General features: G+C 37.4%; 1 protein-coding gene across 2 annotated transcripts in view; it reads left to right on the top strand.

The window, feature by feature from the left end:
* The window catches only part of MCTP1 (multiple C2 and transmembrane domain containing 1), a 216,180-nt gene that overhangs the window by 150,849 nt on the left and 40,988 nt on the right, over positions 1-24,343 (top strand). For both annotated transcript variants that reach the window (XM_059492828.1, XM_059492829.1), the window contains one exon: positions 13,295-13,414. In XM_059492828.1, coding sequence (XP_059348811.1) covers positions 13,295-13,414 — 120 coding nt within the window. The remainder of the gene's footprint in view (positions 1-13,294; positions 13,415-24,343) is intronic.

Raw genomic sequence — 24,343 nt, 5'->3', positions numbered from 1 at the left:
TAAGCTTTTATTTTTTCACTTAGACCTTCCTACATTCATTTTTCCTTACTGATGAAAGAGGAGTGGTTAAAACTAAAGGGGAAATAAGAGTGACTAAAGGGGAATAAGAGTGACTCACTTTTGAGTCACTCTTTTGTATAACTGTATTAAACTAAGGCAAGCTGGCAGCCCATGGCTTGGGCAAGTGCCCTGGGTTAAGAACTGGCTGGAAGGCTGGGCCCAGAGCATGGGGGTGAATGGTGCTGCAGTTGGTGGTCAGTCACTCCTGGGAATCCCCAAGGCTCAGTATGGGTTCCAGCCCTGCTTAATGTCTTTATTGCTGGTGTGGATGGGGGGATTGAGTGTACCCTCAGGAAGCTGCAGACAGCACTCAGCTGGGCAGGAGTGTTGATCTGCTGGAGCACGAGCAGCCTCTGCAGAGTGATCCGGACAGGCCGGGCCGAGGAGCCCAGGCCGGCGCTGTGAGGTTCAACAAGGCCAGGGCTGGTTCCTGCACTTGGATGCCATCAACCCCATGCAGTGCTACAGGCTGGGGACAGAGTGGCTGGAGAGTGGCCCAGGAGGAAAGGACCTGGGGATGCTGACTGACAGCTGGCTGTACGTGAGCCAGAGTGTGGCCAGGTGGCCAAGAAGGCCAATGGCATCCTGGTCTTTATCAGAAATGGTGTGGCCAGCAGGATCAGGGCAGTGATTGTGGTGATTCCCCAGCTCAAGTCCTGTGTTCAGTTCTGGGCCCTCCACTTCAAGAAGGACATGGAGGTGTGGGAATATGTGTCCAAGAAGGGCAACAGAGCTGGTGAAGGGTGTAGAGAGCAGGGCCATATGAGGGGCAGCTGAGGGAGCTGGGGTTGTTTAGCCTGGAGAAAAGGAGGCTCAGGGAGACCTTGCCACTCTCTACAACTGCCTGAAAGGAGGCTGTAGCAAGATGGGGTTGGTTCTTGCAGTCAGTTAGTGACAGGACGAGAGCAAATGGCCTCAAGCTGTGTCAGGGGAGGTTCAGTTGGACATTAGGAAGAATTTCTTTACTGAAAGGATGGTCAGGCACTGGAACAGGCTGCCTAGTGAAGGGATAGAGTCACTATCCCTGGATGTATTTAAAACAGGCTGGACCTGACAGTGCTATGGTTTAGCTGACACGGTTGCTTTGGTCGAAGGTTAGACTCTGTCATCTTTGAGGGAGCAAGGAAAGGACATCCATCAGAGCTAATCAGAGGTCTGGTGAGAGTGAGCAGAGGGGTAGAGGAGTCTATACCTGCTGGAATATATACTTGCCTAGAGAACAGGTAGTTGAATTCCTGAGTCTTGCAAAAAGCTTTCTTGAGCATCAGCAAAACATTTATCCCCCTCTCCAGATGCTGTTGTGAAGACATTGACAAAGCAGTGCCATTTTGAGAGTTACCTCGAATGGTAGACATGAGCTGCAGCTCTGAAGAGTCCAGGTCTGCTCACAAATCATCAATCTGCTTCAGTGTGACAGGTCAGTTCCACAGGACTTTATAGATTTATTAAAAACCCAGGTGAAGTTACTCCTGCCTTCCTCTCCTTGGTGTCACCCAAAGCTCAGGAGGAAGGGAGATAGTGGGGAGTTGGAGAAGGAGAAGTGACATGGAAAAGACAGTTTGCTAAAACCCCAAGTCTGCTCTATTTTTAATAAAAAATACATGGTTAGTAATTATGCTGTACATACCTCATCCATTGTGACTATGAGAATCATAAGATCAAGCCTCCATCTTGAATTTTAAACGTCATTTTTGTTTGGACTTGCTAGAAACACAACAGTGAGTAGAGAAGTTTTTCACATGTGCATAAATCTGTGTTAGTGATTCAGGGTTTGAGCAAGAAACTGTACTCCTTTGCGCTAAGGACAGTTTCTTGTTGCATTTCAAAGACTTTTTATGATTAATGAATGCGTTCAATCTTGTATAAAATTTAAAAAAATCTCTTTTAAATTGTAGACAACTTAATAATGAGACTTCTCTAATAGAATAGACTATTCTCTAATAGAATATTTGGCTGTTTTGGTTTGGTTGAAAGATCTTGAGACTTGAACAGTGTTAAAGTACAGAATCCATATGGGTATAATTCCAAGTCTTGGGCCCTGCTCATTTAAATTTATGAAATACCTGTTTTCAGAGTTTGGTCCTTTAAAGGAGAACTCTCTGCTTCCTGCCATATGTAGCAAGTTTAAACACACATACAAAATCTGTATGTGTGCTTAAACTTGCTTTTTTTAAAACACACTGATTGTGATCTCATTGCTATGTTATTTTATATAACGCCCCCCCCCCCAAAAAAAAACAAACAAAAACCCAAAAACCAAAAAAACCCACCAAACAAAAGCCAAACAAACAAACTAAAATACTCTGCATTTCCCTATTCACATTTTAAGGATGTGCATTGAAGTAAGCATCTATAAAATGTACTGCTCTTCTTCCGTGGTTGGTAAGTGTTATTGATGATGGTCCTGGCTCAAAAAATGCTTTTTAGAGCTGTGAAACATTTCTACATTCAAGTATGGCTAAACATGTTGGAGTGGCAATCATCTAAATAAAAGAAATTTAATTCTGCTGAAACAAAAAACTACTGAGGTAGATTCTATGAAACATCATATATTTGGAGTCTACAACACTACTTCCTGCAAATGTAGAGAGAGGAATACAGCTTGGGTTCTAGCATTTGCTGACTGGAAAGATAAACTATAAAAACAATATGGTAGTTGTCAGGACACAGATATCTGTGCTAAATATGATTTAATGTAGTTTGTAAAAATACAGATATAATTAAATTTATTACAGAAAAACAACTGGTGTTATCAATAACATGAAAATATACTTCTCCCGCAGAAACATCACTCAATGAAAGCAGCAGAAGACAGTTTCTAGGATCATAAGAAAGAAAATATTTTTTCATTGTTGAATTTATTTGTTCTGAAAAATTACATTGCATGTTATAGATTAAAAATCTTATTTCTCAATATATCTTGGAAGAGTGAACCTTAAAATCAGATTTAAAAATACAAAAAACTGTATTGCAGGCTGTTCAATTACAGGGTATAGTCTTTCATTGTTTTGGATAGGTGATGCCCTATCCAACTTACTGCTGCCCAGAGAACTTACTGTTGCTTAAAAGTATGTGATTCAAAAATGTGAACTTCTGAATACTGTTCACCTTCACCCTTCTCTTTCAGCCTTCACCTCTCTTGTCTCTTTCCAGCACCTTATATGAATGGTTACTTAACTTTAACCAAAATGTAAGGCGGCTTTCTGTAGTTTTTAACATAATAATTCAGTTCTGTTTGGTAAGTCTATTTCTGATATTCCCTTTTTTTCTTTTCCCATGAAGCACCTCTGGTTTTTTCCAAGATGTCAGTTTTGTGCTTGTCCTCGTTAAACAGGTAACTTATGTAGACATTGAGAGAAATCTTTTAGGTGACTGAAAGTGCATCAGTCTAAGGTATGAAAAGTGTATTTGTTAACCAGGTATTTGACTCCATTTCTTGTACAACTCCCAGCAGATCAGGAGTTGCTCTTCCAGAAAAAGCTGTAGTAGTCTGATGTGATTTCTCAAATGCACCTGAGTGGAGCTTTGCAGAACAGAGAAGTTTAGCAAGGGCATGAAGAAGTAAACTCAACCAAAGAAGAAAGAGTGGTGATACACTAGTAAATATGCTAGTTATGTTATAAATTACATTTGTTTAATAATTCATAACTGATTCTAACAAATTGTGAAGTGACTGTAAGTAGATGTCCTCCCACTCCTTTGTGCTGTGTTTTACAATAAAAAGAGACAAAAATGTACAGGATGTACATATTCATGAACTGCATTCTAACTTCTACCTTCTCTTTATCTCACTGAAATATTTGGAGTTTGCACTGTTTGTACTGATAGCAAAAGTCATTGTGTTCTTTATAGTGCGATTTGTTAACTTTTACACAAAAGTATGTGAATATACTTTAGCTTTCTTGGGACCTGCTCTAGTCTGCTGTAAGAAATTGTCAGCTAAAAATGACCTTGGAGAGTTTTGTTTTGCATTTTGTTTAAAGAAAGCATTGCAGAATATAATTGCACCTGTGATACTAGAGAAGAAAAAATACTTGCTTGTCTCAGTGACTTCAGCCTGGGGACAGACTTACAAGTACAGGATTTGGGTTGTTCAAACACCTGGAGCTGCTTCACTCTGTGATCTAAACTATTATTTTCTGCTAAGTTCTCATTTCTGCAACGTACAATTGTACTCTGCACAGAAAAATTTAAAGACTAAAGAAAAGCACATAGCCTACATGCTAACATGTAGATATCTCTGGCATCAAAGTTATTTCAAACAAATCATTTGGGGTCATCAAATCTACAGGATGTTCATAGAGAAAAAAACTGTAAATAGACTAGAAGGAGTTGGTAATGTCAGCCCCAGATTAACATTAGAGCTGTGAATAGGAACAGGCACGCATAGCTGTATATGACAGAGCAGACACATATATCAGCAAACACTGAGAAATGAAGTTTTGGAGGCAAAGTCTTGAGATCAATGAAGGAGAATTTTTTTTTAAAGTACGATATAGACTGGGAGATCAAGTTACAATGAATGGCAAGCTAGCTGAAGTTAATTACTGAAATGAATTTATTAAAATTTATTTACAAATAAGTACATTAAAAGGTAGAAAAACATTTTCCTACATTGTGTGAACAAATTGCAGGTTATGTACTTTAAAGCTGGTCAGTAATAGCGGAACAAATCCTAGGCTTTTTATTTATTTGTTTTTATACAGTTATACTCAACCAATACTCCAGACATCACAAAAGAACATGATGAAGCAGGTCATAAATCATGAGTATGAAAATCAGCCTGGAGAACTCACTGAAGTTGACTGATGGTCTTGAAAAGTTGAAATAATTTCATAATTAGACCTACTTGGACAGAATTTCTTCAATATAACAAGGACATTACTGTTCAAGTTTGTGAAATGAGACTTCAGCTTATGGAAGTGTCTCTCCATAGGGAAGCCAGGCATACTGGTAGTTACCGAACCAAAACACAGAATTTTTGCATTTTATCGCTGGAAATCACAGTCTACTTTAACACCTTCAGCCACAAGGTTTTAGTCCTCATTCATACGGTTTAAATTTTATTGCTGTTGCTTTCACTCTGACAGTTGGTAAAGTGTCAGTTTTCCTACAACCAAAGGACTTAACTTTATCAAAGGTTGTGCTTCCTAAAATCCTTTGATCCTAATGATCCTTTTATTTTCATGGTGGTTATTTATGAATGAATAGTGAGGAGGGCTTATTTAGGTTTTCTGACATACCAATGAATAAGGGCACAATTTAAGCATTTGTGAAGTTTATGTTGTTCATATTCACAATTTTTAAAGTAAATTACTTACTTTTCATTAAAAACTATTTCTAACAACTTCTATACAGGTGTTTTGGGAGTATGTATGTTGTCTGAACTCTGGTAGATGTACAGTGAAGTGTAATTAAGCTGAAGAAGGTCCTAAATATTTTTTCTCTATACACAGTTTAATAACTTTTGATGGACAATTTAATTTTAAAATCTTCAGCCTTTTGGGAGGACAGGAGGCCGGTTCAAAGAACATCAGCGTCTCATAAGGCAGTAAGAAAGGAAGAGGGCAATGATAACATTTTGTTCCTGGATTGTCTGAAGAAATTACATTTTTCATATTTAATTGCAAGACGTAGATGACAGAAAATTGATGCCCGGGTGAAGTGATAAAATGCCTACATAATGAAGGAATATAGATGTGAATATGTAGATCCCTGCTTGCATGCGATCCTTTTCAGCACAACAAAATTTAAAACTGTACAGAGCTCTTAAGATCATCAGTCTATTGTGCATAAATATCTGTAGTTATCTAGCATGATCCATGTTATGATTTTACACTTCTCACAAAGTCAGCACCTTAGATTTTTCTTCTGAAGTGATTCTTTCTCTCACTGAAGATACTCAGGATCTGTTTGGACACAGTTCTGTGCCACATGCTCTGGGACGACCCTACATGAATAGTGAGGTTGTACCAGATGACCCAGTGTCGTCACTTCCAGGCTTAACCATTCTGTGATTCTGTGAAAATCAATCTGAGAACATCAAAAGCAGTTTTTTACTTGGAAAATAATATGTAGAGCAGTTTTTAGGTAATGTCACTTAGACAAAATGTGGGCCATTCAGTGAACAGTTGGGTATTGTTCAGAAAATGTGGTATTAAGATGGGATGGAGGTTCAGTGACCCTAATAGCCACATTCTTAGATGTGCATTTGATCTTATGTACCCTAGTTGGTCATTGATGCCAGGTGTCAGTGCTCATAGAAATTTCTCATAGTTTGTCAGCATTTTTGCAGTCTGACAGAAAAAATCCATCTTGAAACGGCCTGTGAATGGCAGGAGGCTGTTTGTGTGGGAATTCCCTTAGTGAACTATATTTTGCCCTTTAATTTTAGCCTGGATACTAGCTATCCAGATGTAATAATGCAGCTCAGAAACTCTTAAATGAAGGGGGAAAAAATGACACAAGAGAGTCCACATTTTAAAAATATTTTTGAGTAGTATAATTTTTATTTCCACCTAACTTTTGTTAGTAGATAGACTAGCAACTTGTTACAGCAGTACCAATTTTATGTCTGTAATCCATGTGCTGTTTAAAATGGCACTTCATTCGTGGCTCTGAGTTTTGCATTCTTGAAGTTGTTGATATTCTCAAAGTAAAGATTGTGGTACTTCTGGAAAATGATTTTGAAACATCTGTTAGAAGTTGTAAGGAAAATAATTATTTGTAAGCAAATAATTAAATAAAAATTTTGGAATTTTAAATAAAACATTTTGTTGGTGCTGACAATCTTGTAGAGATGCAACATACATTATGGTGTGATTGGATAGCAGTATCAGCGCAAAGCAAAGGTTGTTCTGGCTGTAAATGGTTTCACAAACAAACTGGGTGGTTTGATGCAGATCAAGTGAGTCACATCTAGTTTTCAGAATTGTTGCTTTAGTAACAAGTGGATACACTACACATGGATAAAAGAGTGAGATTAAATAGAGCCTGGGGTTTGTTGTACAGATTCCCAGCATGGAAAACCTGTGAGGAAAAATGTCCTACCTAGTAAGTCCTTATGTTGCTTTTTTTAATTTCAGATATTGAAGCTAAAGATTAAAATTATTCCAGTGTGTTAACAGTTTCAGAATGTATCACATTTTAATGTCTTTCACAATTGATCATTAATATTCTTTGAGCTTAACATTAGCCTTTTCTTATTTTCTTCTTGTCATCTAATGCCGTTGTTTACTGAAATTTTCTTTTGGTATGTTCTTCTAGATGCAGGACCAAGTGCTCTATCAAGCTAATATATAGCTTTCAATACATCAGAATACATCAAAAGCCCCATTTGGACTGGCATTAATTAATACTTCATCTGTTCTGTTAAGTTCTTGTTTTATTTGTCATGAATGTATCTCTTTTTTCGCTTTCTACATGAAACAAATAGAAAGAATGCTAATAAAAATCTAAATTGAACTCAGGGAACTAAATCTAAAGTGAGCTCAGTTCTTCTAATTCCAGCAAAGAGAGAAAGAATTCAAACAAATCCATGTTAGTTTCTGAGATAAAGGAAAATATCTTAGAGAATAAAATTACTAATTATTATACATTTCTCAGACTCCCAAGACCTCAGGCACTTTAAAAAGACAACCAACACTAATCCAAGGTTGAACTGAAAATTTGCCAAAATAAAGCAGGTGGGAATTTTATAGGGTTTTTTCTGTATTTTTTACATGTTGCATGCTTTTATTATTTTCAAGTAAATTTTTTGTGTGTACAGAAAAACAGAGTAACAGATAATGCCTTTCAGACTCAAATTTTTCATACTGCACCTCTTCCTAGCACTCAGGTAATTGGAACTAAAATTGTAAGACTGATAGGAAAAACTGCTGGAGTATACTTTAGAGTAGGTTTAAAAGGCATATTTCTTCCAGACTTCCCTGAATGAAGGCAGTGCATTTGGAGTGGATTCCTATAAGTGTTTACATTAATGGTAGTGTATTTGAGATCTCTTGCAGCTAAAAGAAATGCTTCCTAATTTTTTTAATAAAAGTATTGTATAAGATCAGTGGAGTTGTGATTGCTAGAAGTAACTGACTACTTTCATAATGGAAGAAGCTAGTATCTATCTAAAGTACAATACAAAGTAGTTGCCAGTGTTTCATAGTATAAAACACCATGCAGGAACCTTAAAACCTGCAGTCCTTGGTACAGTCTGTATCAAGCAGATACAGGTTTTGTTTCATTCTTTCTAGTCCTGTGAGAATACATCAAGGGACAAAGCCTCAGGTGATAAAATTGTCATTTTAAGCTTAAACGGTAAATGGAAGATCCTGTGATTGGAGTGCAGTATTTCGAGCTGCAGATACTGTCTATTTGTGATTGTGCCAAAATGCTGTGCAGCCAATTTTTGTGTTTCCAGGGTAATCAAGAGATTGGTTACAAATATAAGGCAAGGATATAGATAATACGTAAATAAGGCTGTAGAGATGTTCTGTGAAAATGATCAAGGAAAGCCACAATTTGAGAAGGACACTGCAGCATGAGTGTTGTGCCCTGTGTGAGATAATGGCAGTGGGGATGTCTGTGGTTTGCTTTACTCCCAACACATTACAGCTCATGGCTCTGGGTGCTACCAGTGCCAGTATCTGGTCCACTGAACTCAGGCATTTCTGTGGAATTAACATTTTCTAGTTTTGTCATAAAGCTTTCAAACAGCAGTTCTTGCAGCCCTCTTTCAATATGTCCTCTGGTCTCTTCTGTACCTGAGGATGAGGTCAGTGTCCCCTGTAGGGTTGATCCTTTTTTTTTTACATGCTCTTCCCTGCTAGCAGTCAAAACAGAAGCAAAAGGAAAAAAGGAGAAGAGTTGAGAAAAATGGGGGTTACTGCTGTGAAGTGGGTGCAAACAGGATTTTGTTAAAAATGAAAAGAGGTTGGGTGGAGGTAGATAAAAAGAAATCTGAAATAATTGTTCTGTAGAATATGGCCTTTCCACAGAAAGGCAGAAATCTTTCTTTTCACTTCTGTCAGAAGATAGTCAAACAGAGAATCTCGTCTATTAATTAGAAAAAAAAATACTCATCAAACACATCTCATCACTGGAAAGCTAATGATCCACAGCTGCTAGTCTGAAAGGGCCGGCTTTTTTTCTCAACAGTAGGAAGCGTTAATAATTTTGGATAAGATTTCTTTTTAAAATATACTGTATTTTGCAAAAGAATAGGATATTCAATATCCTAACTTAAATTAATTTTTGAAGTGTTGTACACTAGGGATAGTGTCATGTGTCTCTCTGAATGATGACTTAATGCGTGTCTCTCACTAAGAGTGTCAACTGAAAATGACCAGTTCATGCCTGTGACTCTGAAAACTTTGATCTCATGGGAGAGATGAAAAAAGCCCTTCTTATATTCTTCTGTATAGGAAATGGCAGTTGTATTAAACTGTAACCTTTGAGACTCACACTCATCTCTCAAAATAGTTAGCTTGTTTCAGTAGTGATGACCATCCTTTTTTTACACACACAGAGCCATTATTTTCCTGGAAGTTATCATGTCAGATACCATCCACTAGATGCTTTACAGACATGGACAACTCTCAGAACTGTTCTTTTATACTTATTTGTTAGCTTTTCTGGTTTGCTTTGGGTATGGGACTTTTTGGCCTATACTTGCTTAATGGAATGTTGGTTTACTTCTCCACCTTTCATGAAGATTTGTACATATTGCTTCCTTCTTCTCTTTCACGTCCGCTATCAGGCCTTTCATCCATAAGAACTGAGTCCTGGAGTTTTCTTGCTGTTCTGCACCAGATTTTGGAATTGCTCCTGTTTACTTAAAAGTTTTGCCTGATACTGGAAATCTGCTTGTTTTCTCTCATACACATTTCATGAGTGCATTTCTTGTCTGGGAAGAATAATGAGGCCATTTAGGTCAGAGGGCCATAACTGTACTGGTCTCATGCAGCACACATATCATTTGTGTTGCAATGTTTGTGTAGTGCCTGGCTGACACCGTTGCCTAAAAGGAGGAACTGGTTAAAATTCAGACAGACTAGATGGAAATTAAGGTGGCAGGTCAGCAAAATCGTCTTCAGGAGATGGCAGGTGTAATATCAACATTTTGAATGGCATGTCCTTACAATTTGTAAAAAAGGTAATATCTTAATATGTTTTAATGGCTGCACTGTAAGGAATTAATGCCCTTGAAGGTCATTTGGCCTTTAGAAACTTCAAGGGAGAAGTGTTTGAATTGGAATTCATCAATATTCTGGAGTACAGAGCACATGATGGCCATGTTCCTCAGACTCTAGTCAGGTCCATGTCTCCTGAGACTGTGTGTAGATTGTTGGCTTTTTTCCTCTGGGGCCAGGGAGTGTTTAAATAGTACTTCATTTCTTAACCACTTTTTAACCACAGTTCAGCTGGGGCCCTGATAAAGTCTGTATGTGTTGCCTTTTCTCAACAGGTAATCTCTAATATTTACTTTTTTGGTACTTTGTGCTTTTTGCTGGCTTCCAGAGCATCCTTCAGTGTGCATTCATTGACTCGGTATTTCTGGGGTTAAAGCATGCAAGGGTATTTTGTTTTTCTTTTGAGACACAAAATTTGTTGCAAGTTGGTTACATCTGATTTGCCACTCTCTTATATTCAGCAAGGTCACAGATCAGTTCTTGAATGAGATGAGACGTTGCTTGCTTCTATTGTGGTTTTAAGCCTAGCTGGAGATGAAACACCACACAGCCATTTGCTCAAATGTCTCCTCTCTTCCCCCAGATCCTGGTGGAATGAGGAGGAGAATTGAAGTTTCTACATTGAGATAAGAACAGTTTAATGATTGAAAGTAAAGTGAAATGCCATAATAAAGGGAAATAAAAATGGTAATAAAATGGTAATAAAAAATACCCAAACAAAACAATGCAATGCAGTTTCTCACCACCTACTGACCCTTGTCAGACCCCTCTTCCTGAAATCACATTACCCACCGTTCTGGGCAAGTCCACCTGGTTTATATCCCGAACATGATGCTCTGTGATGTGGAAATACCCCTTTGGTCTGTTCCAGTCGTCTGTGCCAGCTGTGCTCCCTCCCAGCTTATTTTGAATACCTTCCACTGGCAGAGCATGAGGCAAATTGAAAAAAGGCCCTTGACTTTGGATAAACACAACTTAGCAAAAAACCCAAAACATCAGTGTGTTATCAGCACCATTCTCATTCTGAATCCGAAACAACTGCTAGGCAGAATTAACTCTACCTTAGCTGAAACCAACACAGCTTCTTAGACATTACCATGTCTAACAGATTTTCTTTTAAACTAAAAAACCTTAATTTTTTTTTCTTTCAAATGTAAAACTTCTAGAAATGCCAATATCCTTGTTTTTGTATCAAAAACACTGCTTTTCAGTTCTTTTAGTAATTATCATGTTTGTCTTGAAGTTTCATAGGCTTGCATATACATAGTAAAGAGGGGTAGAAAGTATGGGGGTGAGGTAAGTTACCTGATGTTGAGAAAGATTACCTAAGATTTAGAACTATTTTTTTGCTTTCTATGTGGGTGCTTGTATTTGATAAGATAATTTTGTTGTAACTCCAAACAAAAATCTAGCAGAAGACTCCAAACAAAAAATCTAGCTGAGGACTATTAAAATCTGCATTTTATTCTTACTGATCTTTACATATATCTTGATGGCTAATTTGGGAAAATGAGCTCTGTTTTGGTTTATCTAGGTATTGGCATTGCTTTAGGTTTGTGAGTTCTGTAGCACGACACCTTCAATCCTTTTAGAAGGTATTAAAAGTAATAATATCCAAAATCTTTACCATTTGGATGAAAAGGCTTATCAAGATTTCTGGATGTTTATCCAGCTCTAGTATGTAGTACAATTTGCTTTCACTTTTTTGTTGTTGTTGTTTTGTGTTGTTTCTTGAAGAAAACAAACCCCGGTTGTGGCTACAGCTACAGGTTCATTGATAGGGAAAATTGGAGGTAAAAATGGCTTTAGTTTGTCCTGTAGTCCAATTATTTTTTGTTATTTCCTGTAAACAATTAATTTTGTAGCAGCATTGGTAAGGAACAATGTCTAGACAGTGGTGTATGGAGCTGGTGGTGGGATGGGTTTCTCCGGCAGTGGGATGACCAAGTTGATCCCATGCTGAAGGCCAGCCCCGGTTATTTAGGCACATATCTCTAGGAGATGTAACCCAACCAGGCTTCTGGCAGCCCCTGGTCACAGAGCACTTGAGCTGTTTTGAGCTAACACTGCAATAAATCAAAGTTTTCAAAGTGGTGGACTTAGGTGGCTTCTCAGCATTCTTCTTAAACCTATTTTTGATGAATCCACAATCAGTTCTATTTTACTATACTTTCTATAAAATAATCATATGATTTTAGCTTTTACTGTGATTTCTTGCTAGTTTTCCATCCAAAAGATTTCTGATTGCTACTTCTGTTTGTTTGTATGACATTAGTACAAAATGACGATGTTCTTTTTTTCTAAATAGCAGATTAGTATTTAATCAACTTTTGTGCCATCTTTACACTGCTAGAGGGTTGCTTCAGAGCTATAACCAGATTCAATAACATGTTGAGGTCTTCTTTAAATTTATCATATCACTGTGACCTACAAGAAAAATGGAGAGGGACTTTTTACTAGCGTATGTAGTGATAAAAGAGATAATGGATTTAAACTGAAAGAGGAGAGGTTTAAATTAGATATTAGGAAGAAATTCCTTACTGTTGAGGATGGTGGCACTGGAACAAGTTGCCCAGAGAAGTTGTGAATGCCCCATCTCTGCAAGTGTTCAAGGCTAGGTTGGATAAGGCTCTGAGCAGTCTGATCCAGTGAAAGATGTCCCTGCTGTGTTGAGGGGAGTGGATCTAGGTGGCCTTTAAGGTCCTTTCCAACCCAAGCCTTTCTATGATTCATAAAAGCAACTAACCTTTCTTAAAATGCAATCTTATTTTTATGCTCTTTTGCATTATTCACAAAAGCATCATTTTATGAGAGAACGATTAATATTCTTCTTGATGACAGTACATCAATTTTTCTTTTCCAAGAATTAAGTAGGAGGGATTGGGAAGGGAAGTAGTTATGTTGTGGAGGTAAGTGTGAGTCAGCAAAGTGGTTGAACAACACTCCACAAGGAGAGGTGGATTTCTTTAGAATTGTTTCAGTTTATTGGTCTTAACTCTGCACAAGAGTTTAATGCTGATTTCAATCACTTTTTTTCCTGCTCTGTCTTCTAGCTTTTTCTTTTTGTGGTCTGGAACTTTGAGCTCTACATGATACCACTGGCTTTGCTGCTGCTGCTGGCATGGAACTACTTCTTGATCGTATCAGGAAAAGATAACAGGCAACATGATACAGTAAGTCTTCTCTACTTCAAGGGCATATATGTTCTTTTTTTAACTAGGTAAAATTTTTAAACTGGGTTAAATATGATATCTTTTTCAAAATGTCTCCCTTCACAATGTTCGATGGACAATTTTCCCACCTGCAATTTAATTTTATTCTGGCTGTCCAATATAAGTGAGTCTGATTTTGTTGAGATGTCGTTTAAAAATACAATAGAACATGCATTATCTAGACAATCTGTTTTGTGTGGGAGCAGAGAGGCTTATTTCCTATTTGAGGAAAAGGCAAACTCTTTGAAATTATTTTATATGGCTAAGTAAGTCCTTATGTTGTATTTTGTATTAACACGTTGAATTTAAAAATTAAAATTATTCCAGTTTCTTAACAGTTTCAGAATGTATCACATTTTACTGTATTTCACAATTCATCATTAATATTCTTTGAGCTTAATATTAGCCTTTTCTTATTCTCCTCATTTAATGCCATCATTTAATTAACATGTAGTTGGGATATAATGTAGGAAACATTTACTAATAAATGGCATTTATTAACAATATTAAAATGGTTTAAATTTTCAGAAGTACATATCAAAAGTTGAAGTTGGATTCTATGCTGTACAAATTTTCCAGCATCCAGGCAGTTAAAAGGTTTTGCATGCTGTACTGCTAAGCCTTCCTTATGAATTTGATATTTGTACTAGTTTTTGTATCCCAAGAGCAGCATGTTGTCTACTACTTTATGATCTGAATAGATAACTGAATGGGCAGGAGAAAAATCTAAAACAGATTAGATAATTGATCTCTGAGGACAGTGGTTAATGGAGGTCAGTAACAAGTGGACTACCACAGTACAAGGTCCTGTTTAACATCTCTTCCAGTGATGTCTAGGAGATGATAGTGCACCCCCATCAAGTTTTTGGGTTACATCAGTTGTGTGGGACCATTTGACACTCTGGATCTGCCACTCAAAGAGATCGAAGTGGGTTGATTAAATGAACTGATAGGAGCCCCATGAAATTCAGAAGGAAGAATCCTGCTTTTGGGGAGAAATAACCTGTTGCAGTGATAAAGAGTGGGAATTGGTTGTCTGAAAGCAGCTGTCTGAACTGGGCCTAGGGGTCTTAGAAGGCAGCAAGGTGATCAGAAGCACAGGTAGTGGATTGCGGGAAGTGGTTATCTCCACTCTTCAGCACTTGCCAGAATGCATCTAGGATAGTGTCCAGTTTGGGCCATGCCAGTTCAAGAAAGTCATTGACGGACTTCAGCAAGTTCAGTGAAGGGCTACCAACATGATCAGGGGCTTAAGCCCTCATCAACCAGCCCTTGAAGAGAAGCTGAGGGAAGTGGACTTGAAAGATCCTGGCAAATAAAAGGCTTTTAGTGACTGGAACGCCCTATAAGGAGGTTAACAAGATGATGGAGCTGGACTGCACAAGTGATCTGTGGTGGTAGACACAGCAAACTTCATTTGAAACAAAAGAGGTTCAGACTACAAAACCTTTTTTGCTATGAGAATTGTTAAGCAGTAGAAGAGAATGCTTAGGAAACTGCAGTTACTATAGAAAGTTTCCAGGAACTGACTGAGTAAAGCTCTGAGGAACCTGATCTGACCTCATGGCTGACCCCACTTTAAGCAGGAGCTTGGAAATCCCTTCCAGCCTGAATGATCCCCTAATGTATTGCAACTGCAGTTATTAGAACCCATACAGCCCTGATCCCAACACTGTTGCTACCTGTCTGCATCACTAAGACTGTTATGTTTCCAAGGATCATCTAAAAATAAGGGTGGGAATGATGAAGGTATTCCCTAATCCCAAATGTGATTACATTTATGGAAAAAGCTTAAGATCAAGATTTAAAACATGCAATACTTAAAATACAGCCCATTGTTTCCTGATGGCTGAAATGCTTAAAGCTTCTCAACCTGAAGATTTCATGAGTACCTGAAATCCCTGGTGAAAGGAGAAATTTTATTTGTGAGCATACAAATACTTTTAATTTTTCTCTGAAGTACCACCTGCCTAGGAAGATTATCTGATCATGTAACTTTTCTAACAAACTAATGAAGCTAGTGATGGACTCTCAGTTAAGAATGGACTCTCCGAAAATTCTCCTCTTGCTTAGAGTGCTTCATACCAAGCTAATACAGCCTATTATCAAGCAACCATGTTGATCCCAAATATTTGGTATCTGTGCCATTAATGGCCTTGTTTTTATAATAATTTAAGTTTGGTTATCATCTTGTTGAGCATCTACCTTGGGTGAAGTCATTTGCAGATTTATTGTAAGCCTTTCTAATTAACTCATGAGTCTTCAGTATCATTAGAATAGGAGTAATTTAAAATACCTACATTTTCCTGTGCAGAGTGTAAATTTTATCTAAATTAATGAAGCAATGTTTCCTAGTGGCTAGAGAATGTTTCAGCATTCACATGATCTGACTTCTTTCTCCAAGTCATCAGAGATTCCTTGTGTGTCTCTGTGAAATAATTTGCTATTTATCTTAGATATATCATCTAACTTCAGAAGTTGCTTTGAAATCCTAAGGCTAATGATAAGACACAAAGATAAGTGTATTTGTTACCTGATTAACATTAGACAAGCATAGTTAAAAATTGTATATGGTCTATACTTGTTTAATGTCTATGGAACATACTTAAATTTGGGACCATGCAAAGCAGCGCAGAAGAGTTGATTTCCATTGTAATATCTCTTTGAGAAATCAATTTTCAATTGTCTCATCAGTCAGGTGCTAGGGACCACACTTCTGCTGGTCAATGATTGGTTACACTGAGTTTCTGTCTGGATATTGCACACAGACCAGCCTTAACTCATCCATGTTTGACCATCTCTCTAGATAAGATACCATTTGCTTTTTCCTTTTGGGCATCAGGTTTTTTTGGAAGTAGTTTGAAACTTATTTCCTCATGGAGAAATTCACCTGCCAAGCAAGGATGTGGGTTCTTCTATTATAACATGAACCTGTGCTTCTTGTTTGAATGCAGGTACAGTTATTTTGCCATTTATTACTACTCCTAACAAGTAATATATGCGAATTCCATTCTTGAATTCAAGGTGCAATATGGTTGGGGCAAGGGGAAGGCCCAACTGTATTTCCTAGTAGGAGATAAGTCAATTGGAATGCCCAGCAGAGGTGAAGCAGTGTACTATATCTCCATAGATTCAGTTGGACTCCTTGTGGGATTGATGATCATTGTGGTTGTAGTCTAACACTGATGCAAATTTCCAAAAGAAGCATTGGATTCCCTATCTTTTGTACATTTTGATCAAGATTAGTTGTATTTCTGAAAGATATGCTCTCATGAAATAGGAACTCTTGCATTAAACATTGGTGTAAGTGACTGTAGATAGATGTAAACTTAATGGATAATTCTAAACAGAACTAAAACAAATTAATTTCTGTCATTGAGTCATGTGGCAGGTGTAAAAATCTGACGGTATTAGGCGGGGAAAAAATAGCTAAGATGGCATTCTTAAGGCCGCCTTCTGAATTCTGCAATAACATTTTTGCCTGAAGTACATCCTGCTGCTTTCTCCAAAGATACTTACACTTCCTTATAATTGTACTCCTGAGTATCTGATCTCACAAAATAATTTATTTTTAGCATAGCTGTTGTTCTACTAAACCATGATCACCTAAACGCACAAGATTAGAACTGAGTGAATCTTACAAGGCTGGGATTTTTTCTTCTCCTGCCTTTTTTTCCATCATCTTTTTTACATCGTCTGTGGGGTAGCTATCAACTACTGTGTTTCTGTCACCACTCCCTGCTGCTCCTTGTCATTGCTGGATTTGTGTGGTGGGGAGAGGTGCTGCCCTTGTACACAGTAGAGCATGGTATGGTGACTGACTGCAAACTAACAAAAAGTATGGTCAGTTTAAAAGCTTATTTTCAGTATTTTTAAGAAGTTGTTTAATACTTCGATGGTTTCACATACACCAAAAAAAGCCCCTCACCTTTGCAACCTGGAGCAAAGAGCAGCGCTTCTGTCTGGTGTCTGCAATCTTCTATTTCTAAGCAAAAGTCAGAGTCATTTATAACTGCATGGAGTTAGTGGGGAAAAAGTTTTGTTGGTTTTGGTTTGTTTTTTTTTTTTTTTTTTGCTACTTGTGCATTTCTACTTCAGGCTATGTTCTGACTGCCTGCTGGAGCTGCCTAACTTGAGGAATGGTCAGATAATCTCTCAAAGTGATTTAAAATGTTCCCACTATTCAGCTGTTCTTGTCCCTTTCCCTGGGATGAAACAGTGTATTATATGGTTGGAGCATGTCATAGGGAGATTAAACACAGTTTGCATAGCTATGAATCTTATTTTTACCCTGTGTACATAAGCCTGGGTACCACAATTAGGACAAACTGTGACAATCTCTCAGCTGTTGATCCATAATGCTTAACTGCTGTAACAGGCACAGTGGATCTCCTCTGGTGACACTGTTCTTGTCATGACCAAATAGGTTGCAGACAGGGAGTGCAGGTAATTTTCTCCTCCATCCTGCCTGTGGAGGACTGTGCACATCCAGGAGGACAACAACCAGTTGCACAGCTCTTATTGACAGCAGGGACTTGGTTTTTACAACTGGGGGATACTTTTTGAGGACTGAAGACTACTAGGAAGATATTCACTTCACCACATGGGGCAAAATCTTCTTTCCCAGAAGCTGTCCAACCTGACGAGGAAAGCATTGAACTAAAAATAAATGGGGGAGGGAGGTGATGGTGACCCATAAAAGTGATTCATCAAATGAGGAATCACAGAATAGTGTGATTTGGAGCAGCATCTTCTACCAGACCAGGTTGCTCAAAGCCCTGTCAAACCTGGCCTTGGAACTCTGCCAGGGATAGGGCACTCATAGCTTCTTTGGGCAACCTGTTCCAGCTCCTCCCTAGCCTCACAATGAAGAATTTCATCCCAATATCTAATCTAAACCTGCCTTCTGTCAGTTTGAAGCTACTGCCCCTTGTCCTGTTGTGAAATTGGTGGTCTGAGTTGGCAAGAAAAGGGTGCAGGGTGAATGGCCAAGGAAGCCCTCAAAACCAGTCCAACAAGACAGATGTGCCCCTCAGGCCAGGTATAGGCACACAAATAAGAAAGTGGCTCTGGAAAAGTCTCTCACACCCTCTGTCAGAACCAGCATGTCAGAGGGAAGTATATTAGTGTGCACATTAGGTACAAAAGTGTGCACAATATAGGAACCAGCAGGAGTTCAGAGGTCCACGCGCAGCTACATTCATTCACTATCACAGAGACGTGGTGAAATTGCTGTCATGTCCATTACACAGTGTATGTATTCTGGCTTTTTATCAGCACAGGCTGGGAAGGTGAGGAGTGGGAGTTACTTTTCATTCCAGCAAAGGGAAGATCATGAGGGGATCAAAGCATCTAGCATATAAGGAGAAGCTAAGCAAGCTGGAACTGTTCTGCATGGAGGAAGGTTCTTGATGATGTGTACAAATGGCTGAAGGGAGTGGGAGAGAGACACAGCCTCTTCTCAGTGGTGCTCCATCACTGGACACTATCAATGCCCACAAACCAAAATATGTGAAAATTCATCTGAACACAAGAAAGCACTTTCATTGTAACTGTGGTGACAACCAGGGCCAGATTGCCATGACAAGTTGTGAAGTGTTCATCTGTGGAGATATTCAAGACCTTTCAGGACATGGTCTTGGGCAACATCCTCGGAGGTGACCTTGTTTGACTAGGGAAGTTAGGCTTGATGATATCTGCTTGATTAGGGAGGATAGGATGGCCCTGCCAACATCTGCCACTCTGATATTCTCTCAACTGAAGATACTAATATTTCTCTCCTTTTGGTCTATTATTTTTCAAAGTAATTTAACATTTAATAGAAGAATAATGCACATTCTCAAAGGTACCCGTGAATGTTCTTCTCCCATATATATTCCCATGGAAAAGTGATCACTTCACATCTTGCATGGATAGTTAATACTTAGAACCTTTAAGGAAATATTAAGTAGCCAATTTCCTCTTGAATTTATGAGATGCGCATGTCATTGCATAGCAAATTATGCTAAACAGCTGGGAGTTAATGCACCATACACAATTTTTTTATGAATTTGCATAGTAGAGTGTTTATGCATATATATAAAAAAATATCTTTTAAGAATTATATAAAGTGACAAGGCATCTTCTAATTTTATTGTAGGTTTTCTCCTCCATAGACTTTGATGATTTGAGAACAGAAGAAAAATAATTTTATTAAAGACAGCCTTTTATTCTAAGATTTTAAGTAGTTTTGTCTGAGTACTTTCCTGTAGTCCTCCAATATGACAACTCAAATCTTCACGTGTGTTCTGGAAATTGCCAAGTTAGAAAAAAAACCAAAAGTGAAAATGGGAAGAATTATGCTTATGAATATATCCATCTCAGTGAATTCTTTTTCTTCACTCAAGAAAAGGTGATCAGCACAATGAGCTTGAGTAGGCCATAGAAGCCCAGCTCACTTCCCCATAGGAGATTTTTTCTGATTAGAATCCTATCACTTTGTTCTAGGAGCCAGGCAACAGTGTCTGTCAGAGCACTGTCAGGCGCATTTGTTGCTGCTTCTGTTTGGGGCAGATTCCCACTTTGCAGTGCATTCAATGCATAAATTAGCTCTAACAGAAAAGTGCCTGACTTTAATCAGCTGTTTTCCTAGAAGGGGAAAACTGAGTTACCAGGTAAGTTAACAAAGCCGGAACTTGATTTTTTTTCCTGATTTTTCACTTTATGAGGTTAAAGACTGTGACCTTACGGTCCCTACATTCAAAGGCTTTCATGTGGCGATGAATACAGGACAAACACCAAGTGCTTCAGATCCCTTGCCAGTGTGGTGCTTTGGGGTTTTGAGCTTCAAGTCCAGAAATTCTGTTCTGCCAGGGAATCTGCAGAGATTTCTAACTGCAGACTAAATTCTTGCTGAATTATTGGAAAATAATTCTTGTGAATTATTGGAAAAAATAAATGTCATTGCCCCGGTGTTCTGGCTAGACAGTGTCTGGAGTATGTAATTTGCAAAAGATACAAAAGGATGTTGTCAGGTGAGCAAGTACATCTTGCCTGCCTTCTGACTGTACTTTCCTGAGAAGTTTTGCCTCTGGTATGATAGCAATGGCAGCAGCCACAAACACCCCCGGGCATGAGGGCTGCTGGGAGCACACAGTTAGCCACAGAACAGTATGTGTGTGAAGCTAGCCAGATTTATGACTCTAAGGAAGAAACGCATGATTGTTTTTATAAAATTATTTTCAATGTTATGCAGAACTGATTTTACCTTGTATTTTCTAGCTCCTAACTAATCATAAACTTTGCCTTCATTCATTATCAATAAAATAAGTTAGAAGGGCTTTTGCAGATGAGTTGTAATCGGTATGTGTGGGCAAGGTGGGTGCTGTCGAAGAAAATGTGGTAAAATGTGACTGAATATTATATAATCCACTAAGAATCATTGTTGTCTCCACACAGATGTTTAGGTTTTTTTCTATGTGATCCATATAGTCAAGAAGTAAATATATAATGTAGCGCTCCACAATGGGACAGGATGGGTTTTCTTTTAATATATCGGAACAGAAACATGAAAATGTCAGCTTAATCATGCATTTAAATTTTGTTGATCAAGTCTAATTTTTATGACCACACATAATCACTGAAGCTGGACAAATTTGCTCTAGAGTGCATCATAATGTTTGCTGCATTTAAATGGAGAATTATCTTTATGAAACATCCTCTCCATAATTTGCCATTAAATGAGACTTGAACAAATCAACATAAATCTTACATAAAGGTTATTTAACTAAATGTTGGTACTATAAATATTTTGAATGCATTGGGCATCAATTCAATTCAACAGTCCCACAGTACACTATGTAAAGATCTACATTGGCCAGTAGGCATTTCTCTTCTGCAGCATAACAGAAAAATATGGTGCTCCAAGTGGCTGTCTGGGCTACAGATAAAAGAGGCTGTCCATGCTGCAGCCATAATTCCTGTGCCAGAGGTTTGCTCACAGTAGCAGAGTACGTAGTAAACTCCTTGGTAAAACTTTACATGCCTGTTCTTACCCCAGCAACAGCTGCAAAACCCAAACGCACTACAGAATTGGAAAGCCTTGGCTTGTTTTGGCAATCTGAAAAGGCCAAAACCAAAACCCTGCTCTAAATATCTCCAGCATTCTTTTAAAATTAGATCTTTTTTTTCCTGTTCTTTTAAAATTGGATCTTTTTTTTCTGTCAAAAAACAGCTGTTTTTTTAATTTAAATTTTACCACTTTTTATTTCCATGGTCTTTCAGTATTGCTGGCATCTAAAATAAAAATTGAAGTTCACAGAACAGAGGAAGCATTTTTTGTATGAGGCTGTTATAATGATTTTTTTTTTTTTTTGCATTTGCCTGAAGGTTTAAATGGCAACAAGATTCCTAGACAGATTGTAGTGGCTATTATAAATAATCAGTACTACATAACCTAATATCAGTTTAGTTTCTAGAAAAAATTCCCATAGTAATGTGAGATTTTTATTCATTTTTGTTTGGCTTTCTATTACTTCACCACATTTTCATAGAGCCACGACTTTAAGGATTTTTGGATTTTACAGTATTTACAGAAATATATAAATACCAGGGCAAAAAAATAGCTAACTGAAATTACAATATGTGTATTACATACATTTTCACCTAAAACATGAAATATAAATTTTTTGTACCAAAAAGTTAGCTTCAAATCTGAATGTAATGGAGCACATCCATAAGCTTATATAACTTGGACAAATGCTATTTTGTGACAGAAGAATATCTGGTTCTACTCAAATCTGGAAACAATATATTTGAAAAGAAATAATAATAACAACCTATAATGAGACATTGTGTTCTTTATAAGATAGTTTATCATAAGATTTTGCCTAAGAATTCTAGTTTACAATTATTTTGTGAAGGTGTTATTTTTAATACTCCTGTATAGTAATCTTTCAGTGATACTTAGCCAAGCAAAGAATGCAGTTGTTTTTATTCTGCTGAAGTAAAAATAACTGCATTCTGAGAGATCTGACATTTCAAGTGTACAGTGCATATTGAAACCTTTAGATGGAGACATACTTCAAATAAACACCTAATATTCAGTTCACAGTGCATTGTGTAAATACAAAAGAAAGCTAAAATAAATGAGAACCAAATATTGAAAGAAAATGAAAGAAATGTTATAGTACTTGTACCATAGTAATGTTAAAAATTACTTACTCTTAACTACATTGGCAATTGAATATTGAGGGTGTATCAAGCTGGCAACAGCAAAAAGATTACATGTTCTTGTATAATCAACTGTATTTACGACTGAAACATGTTCCCAAGAAATGTATTATATTGTAAATAACAATTCGTTGTTGGCATTACAGAACTCAGTGTAATCAGCAGCATGCATCAAAAGGCCTAGACTACTACTAGCCATAGTAGTCTCATTTCCTATTAAGAATCACACTAAATTACATTATGAGCCCTTTCCAGAATAAACTAACGAAATGCATTCTGGTAGAAGAAATAATTGAGTGCCAATGTAAAAAATAGAAAGTAATTTAGTAGAAAAGTACTAATGTTTTTGTTTTTATTCTTCTGTCTTCTGTACTGCAATATATTCAATGTTACTGAGGAGCTTATCACACTAACTATCACATCTAGTAGTTCAGTTATTCTAAGTTCAAAATGTATAAATCTGGTTGGACACAGATACACTGCACTCCTAAATCAGAATCTGGTAATTTGATTTTTATTTTCCTTAAAATGTGGTATAAAAGTTGGACATTTTTATGAAGATTTATCTTCTGTAAAGTTTCTCCTTGACAATTCCATAAAAGAAGCAGATGTCATATTGTGAAGATGAGCACATAACTGCTGCTGTAGTGAGCTTGTGGACAATGGATATCTTTCCTTCAAATTAAGTACCAGGAAATTATCTGAAAAAGCCCGTGGTTTTATGCATCCTTCTTAATCCATACAAATTGCATAATTTTATATTACATTTACAGCTGTACACTGAGTTGCATGGTTCACAAACTTACAGTACATTTCATGTCAGGACAATATGAAATCCAAACAGTCCTGAACAGGGTAATTCTGACTACTTTTATTGCACACCTAAAATACATTTAAATGCAATTTGGAACCAAATTTCAACCTCACTTTGATTTCTTTTATAGTTTTAATACTTATGTATGAATATACAAATGTCCGCAGATATTTTGAAATCATATGTAGATATTTGGTGTTGTTTTTATTGGAAACTACCTAGCTTTGAAGGACTATGTCAAGAAAGATCTAAGCAGATTTAGAGAAGTTCTAATGAGGGGCATTGAAGTATTAAGGTAACAGTCATCATGGCTTTCTGCAGTTAGGGCCCTTTTTTTTCCCCTTTTCTTTATATTACATCTCAGTGCAGAGAAAATGCCTGCTATTATTAACATGTAAAGACATCAGAGTATCTAATGTGCAGGTTTTTTTTTTTTTGATCAGCTGAAAAACATAGACAACTATAGATGCTTTGCACACAGTGAGAAATGACAGGCTGATGCTAAGAGAGAAGGATCTTTCATTAGAGGTGGTGTTAAGTTTCAGTGTATCACTTTGTCACTGATTCTTTAGATTTAGGAGGTATTTCTAAGTCCTCTACAGCTGTAGGGCTTTGATTTAACATGCCTGTAAATAACTAGAATCTAACTCTGCTTTGCAGGTGTTGAGGTTAGAAGTCAAAGTGAATTATTTTCTCAGCAATTCTATCCTCTTTGTTAGTCAGTAGATCTTTACAATAAATGCAATTTGTATTTAATGCCAGTTTACTCAGAAGACTACATGTTAGCCCACAGATGCTGAGATATTCTTTGGTGTGCAAATGTGATGGTCGTGCTTCCTTCTGGTGACCTGGTTTATGGCATCTGC

Source organism: Ammospiza nelsoni, chromosome Z (assembly GCF_027579445.1).
Source record: "Ammospiza nelsoni isolate bAmmNel1 chromosome Z, bAmmNel1.pri, whole genome shotgun sequence".
NCBI lineage: Eukaryota > Metazoa > Chordata > Aves > Passeriformes > Passerellidae > Ammospiza > Ammospiza nelsoni.
Note: the sequence above shows the minus strand (reverse complement) of the source record. Positions and strands in the feature narration are given on the sequence as shown.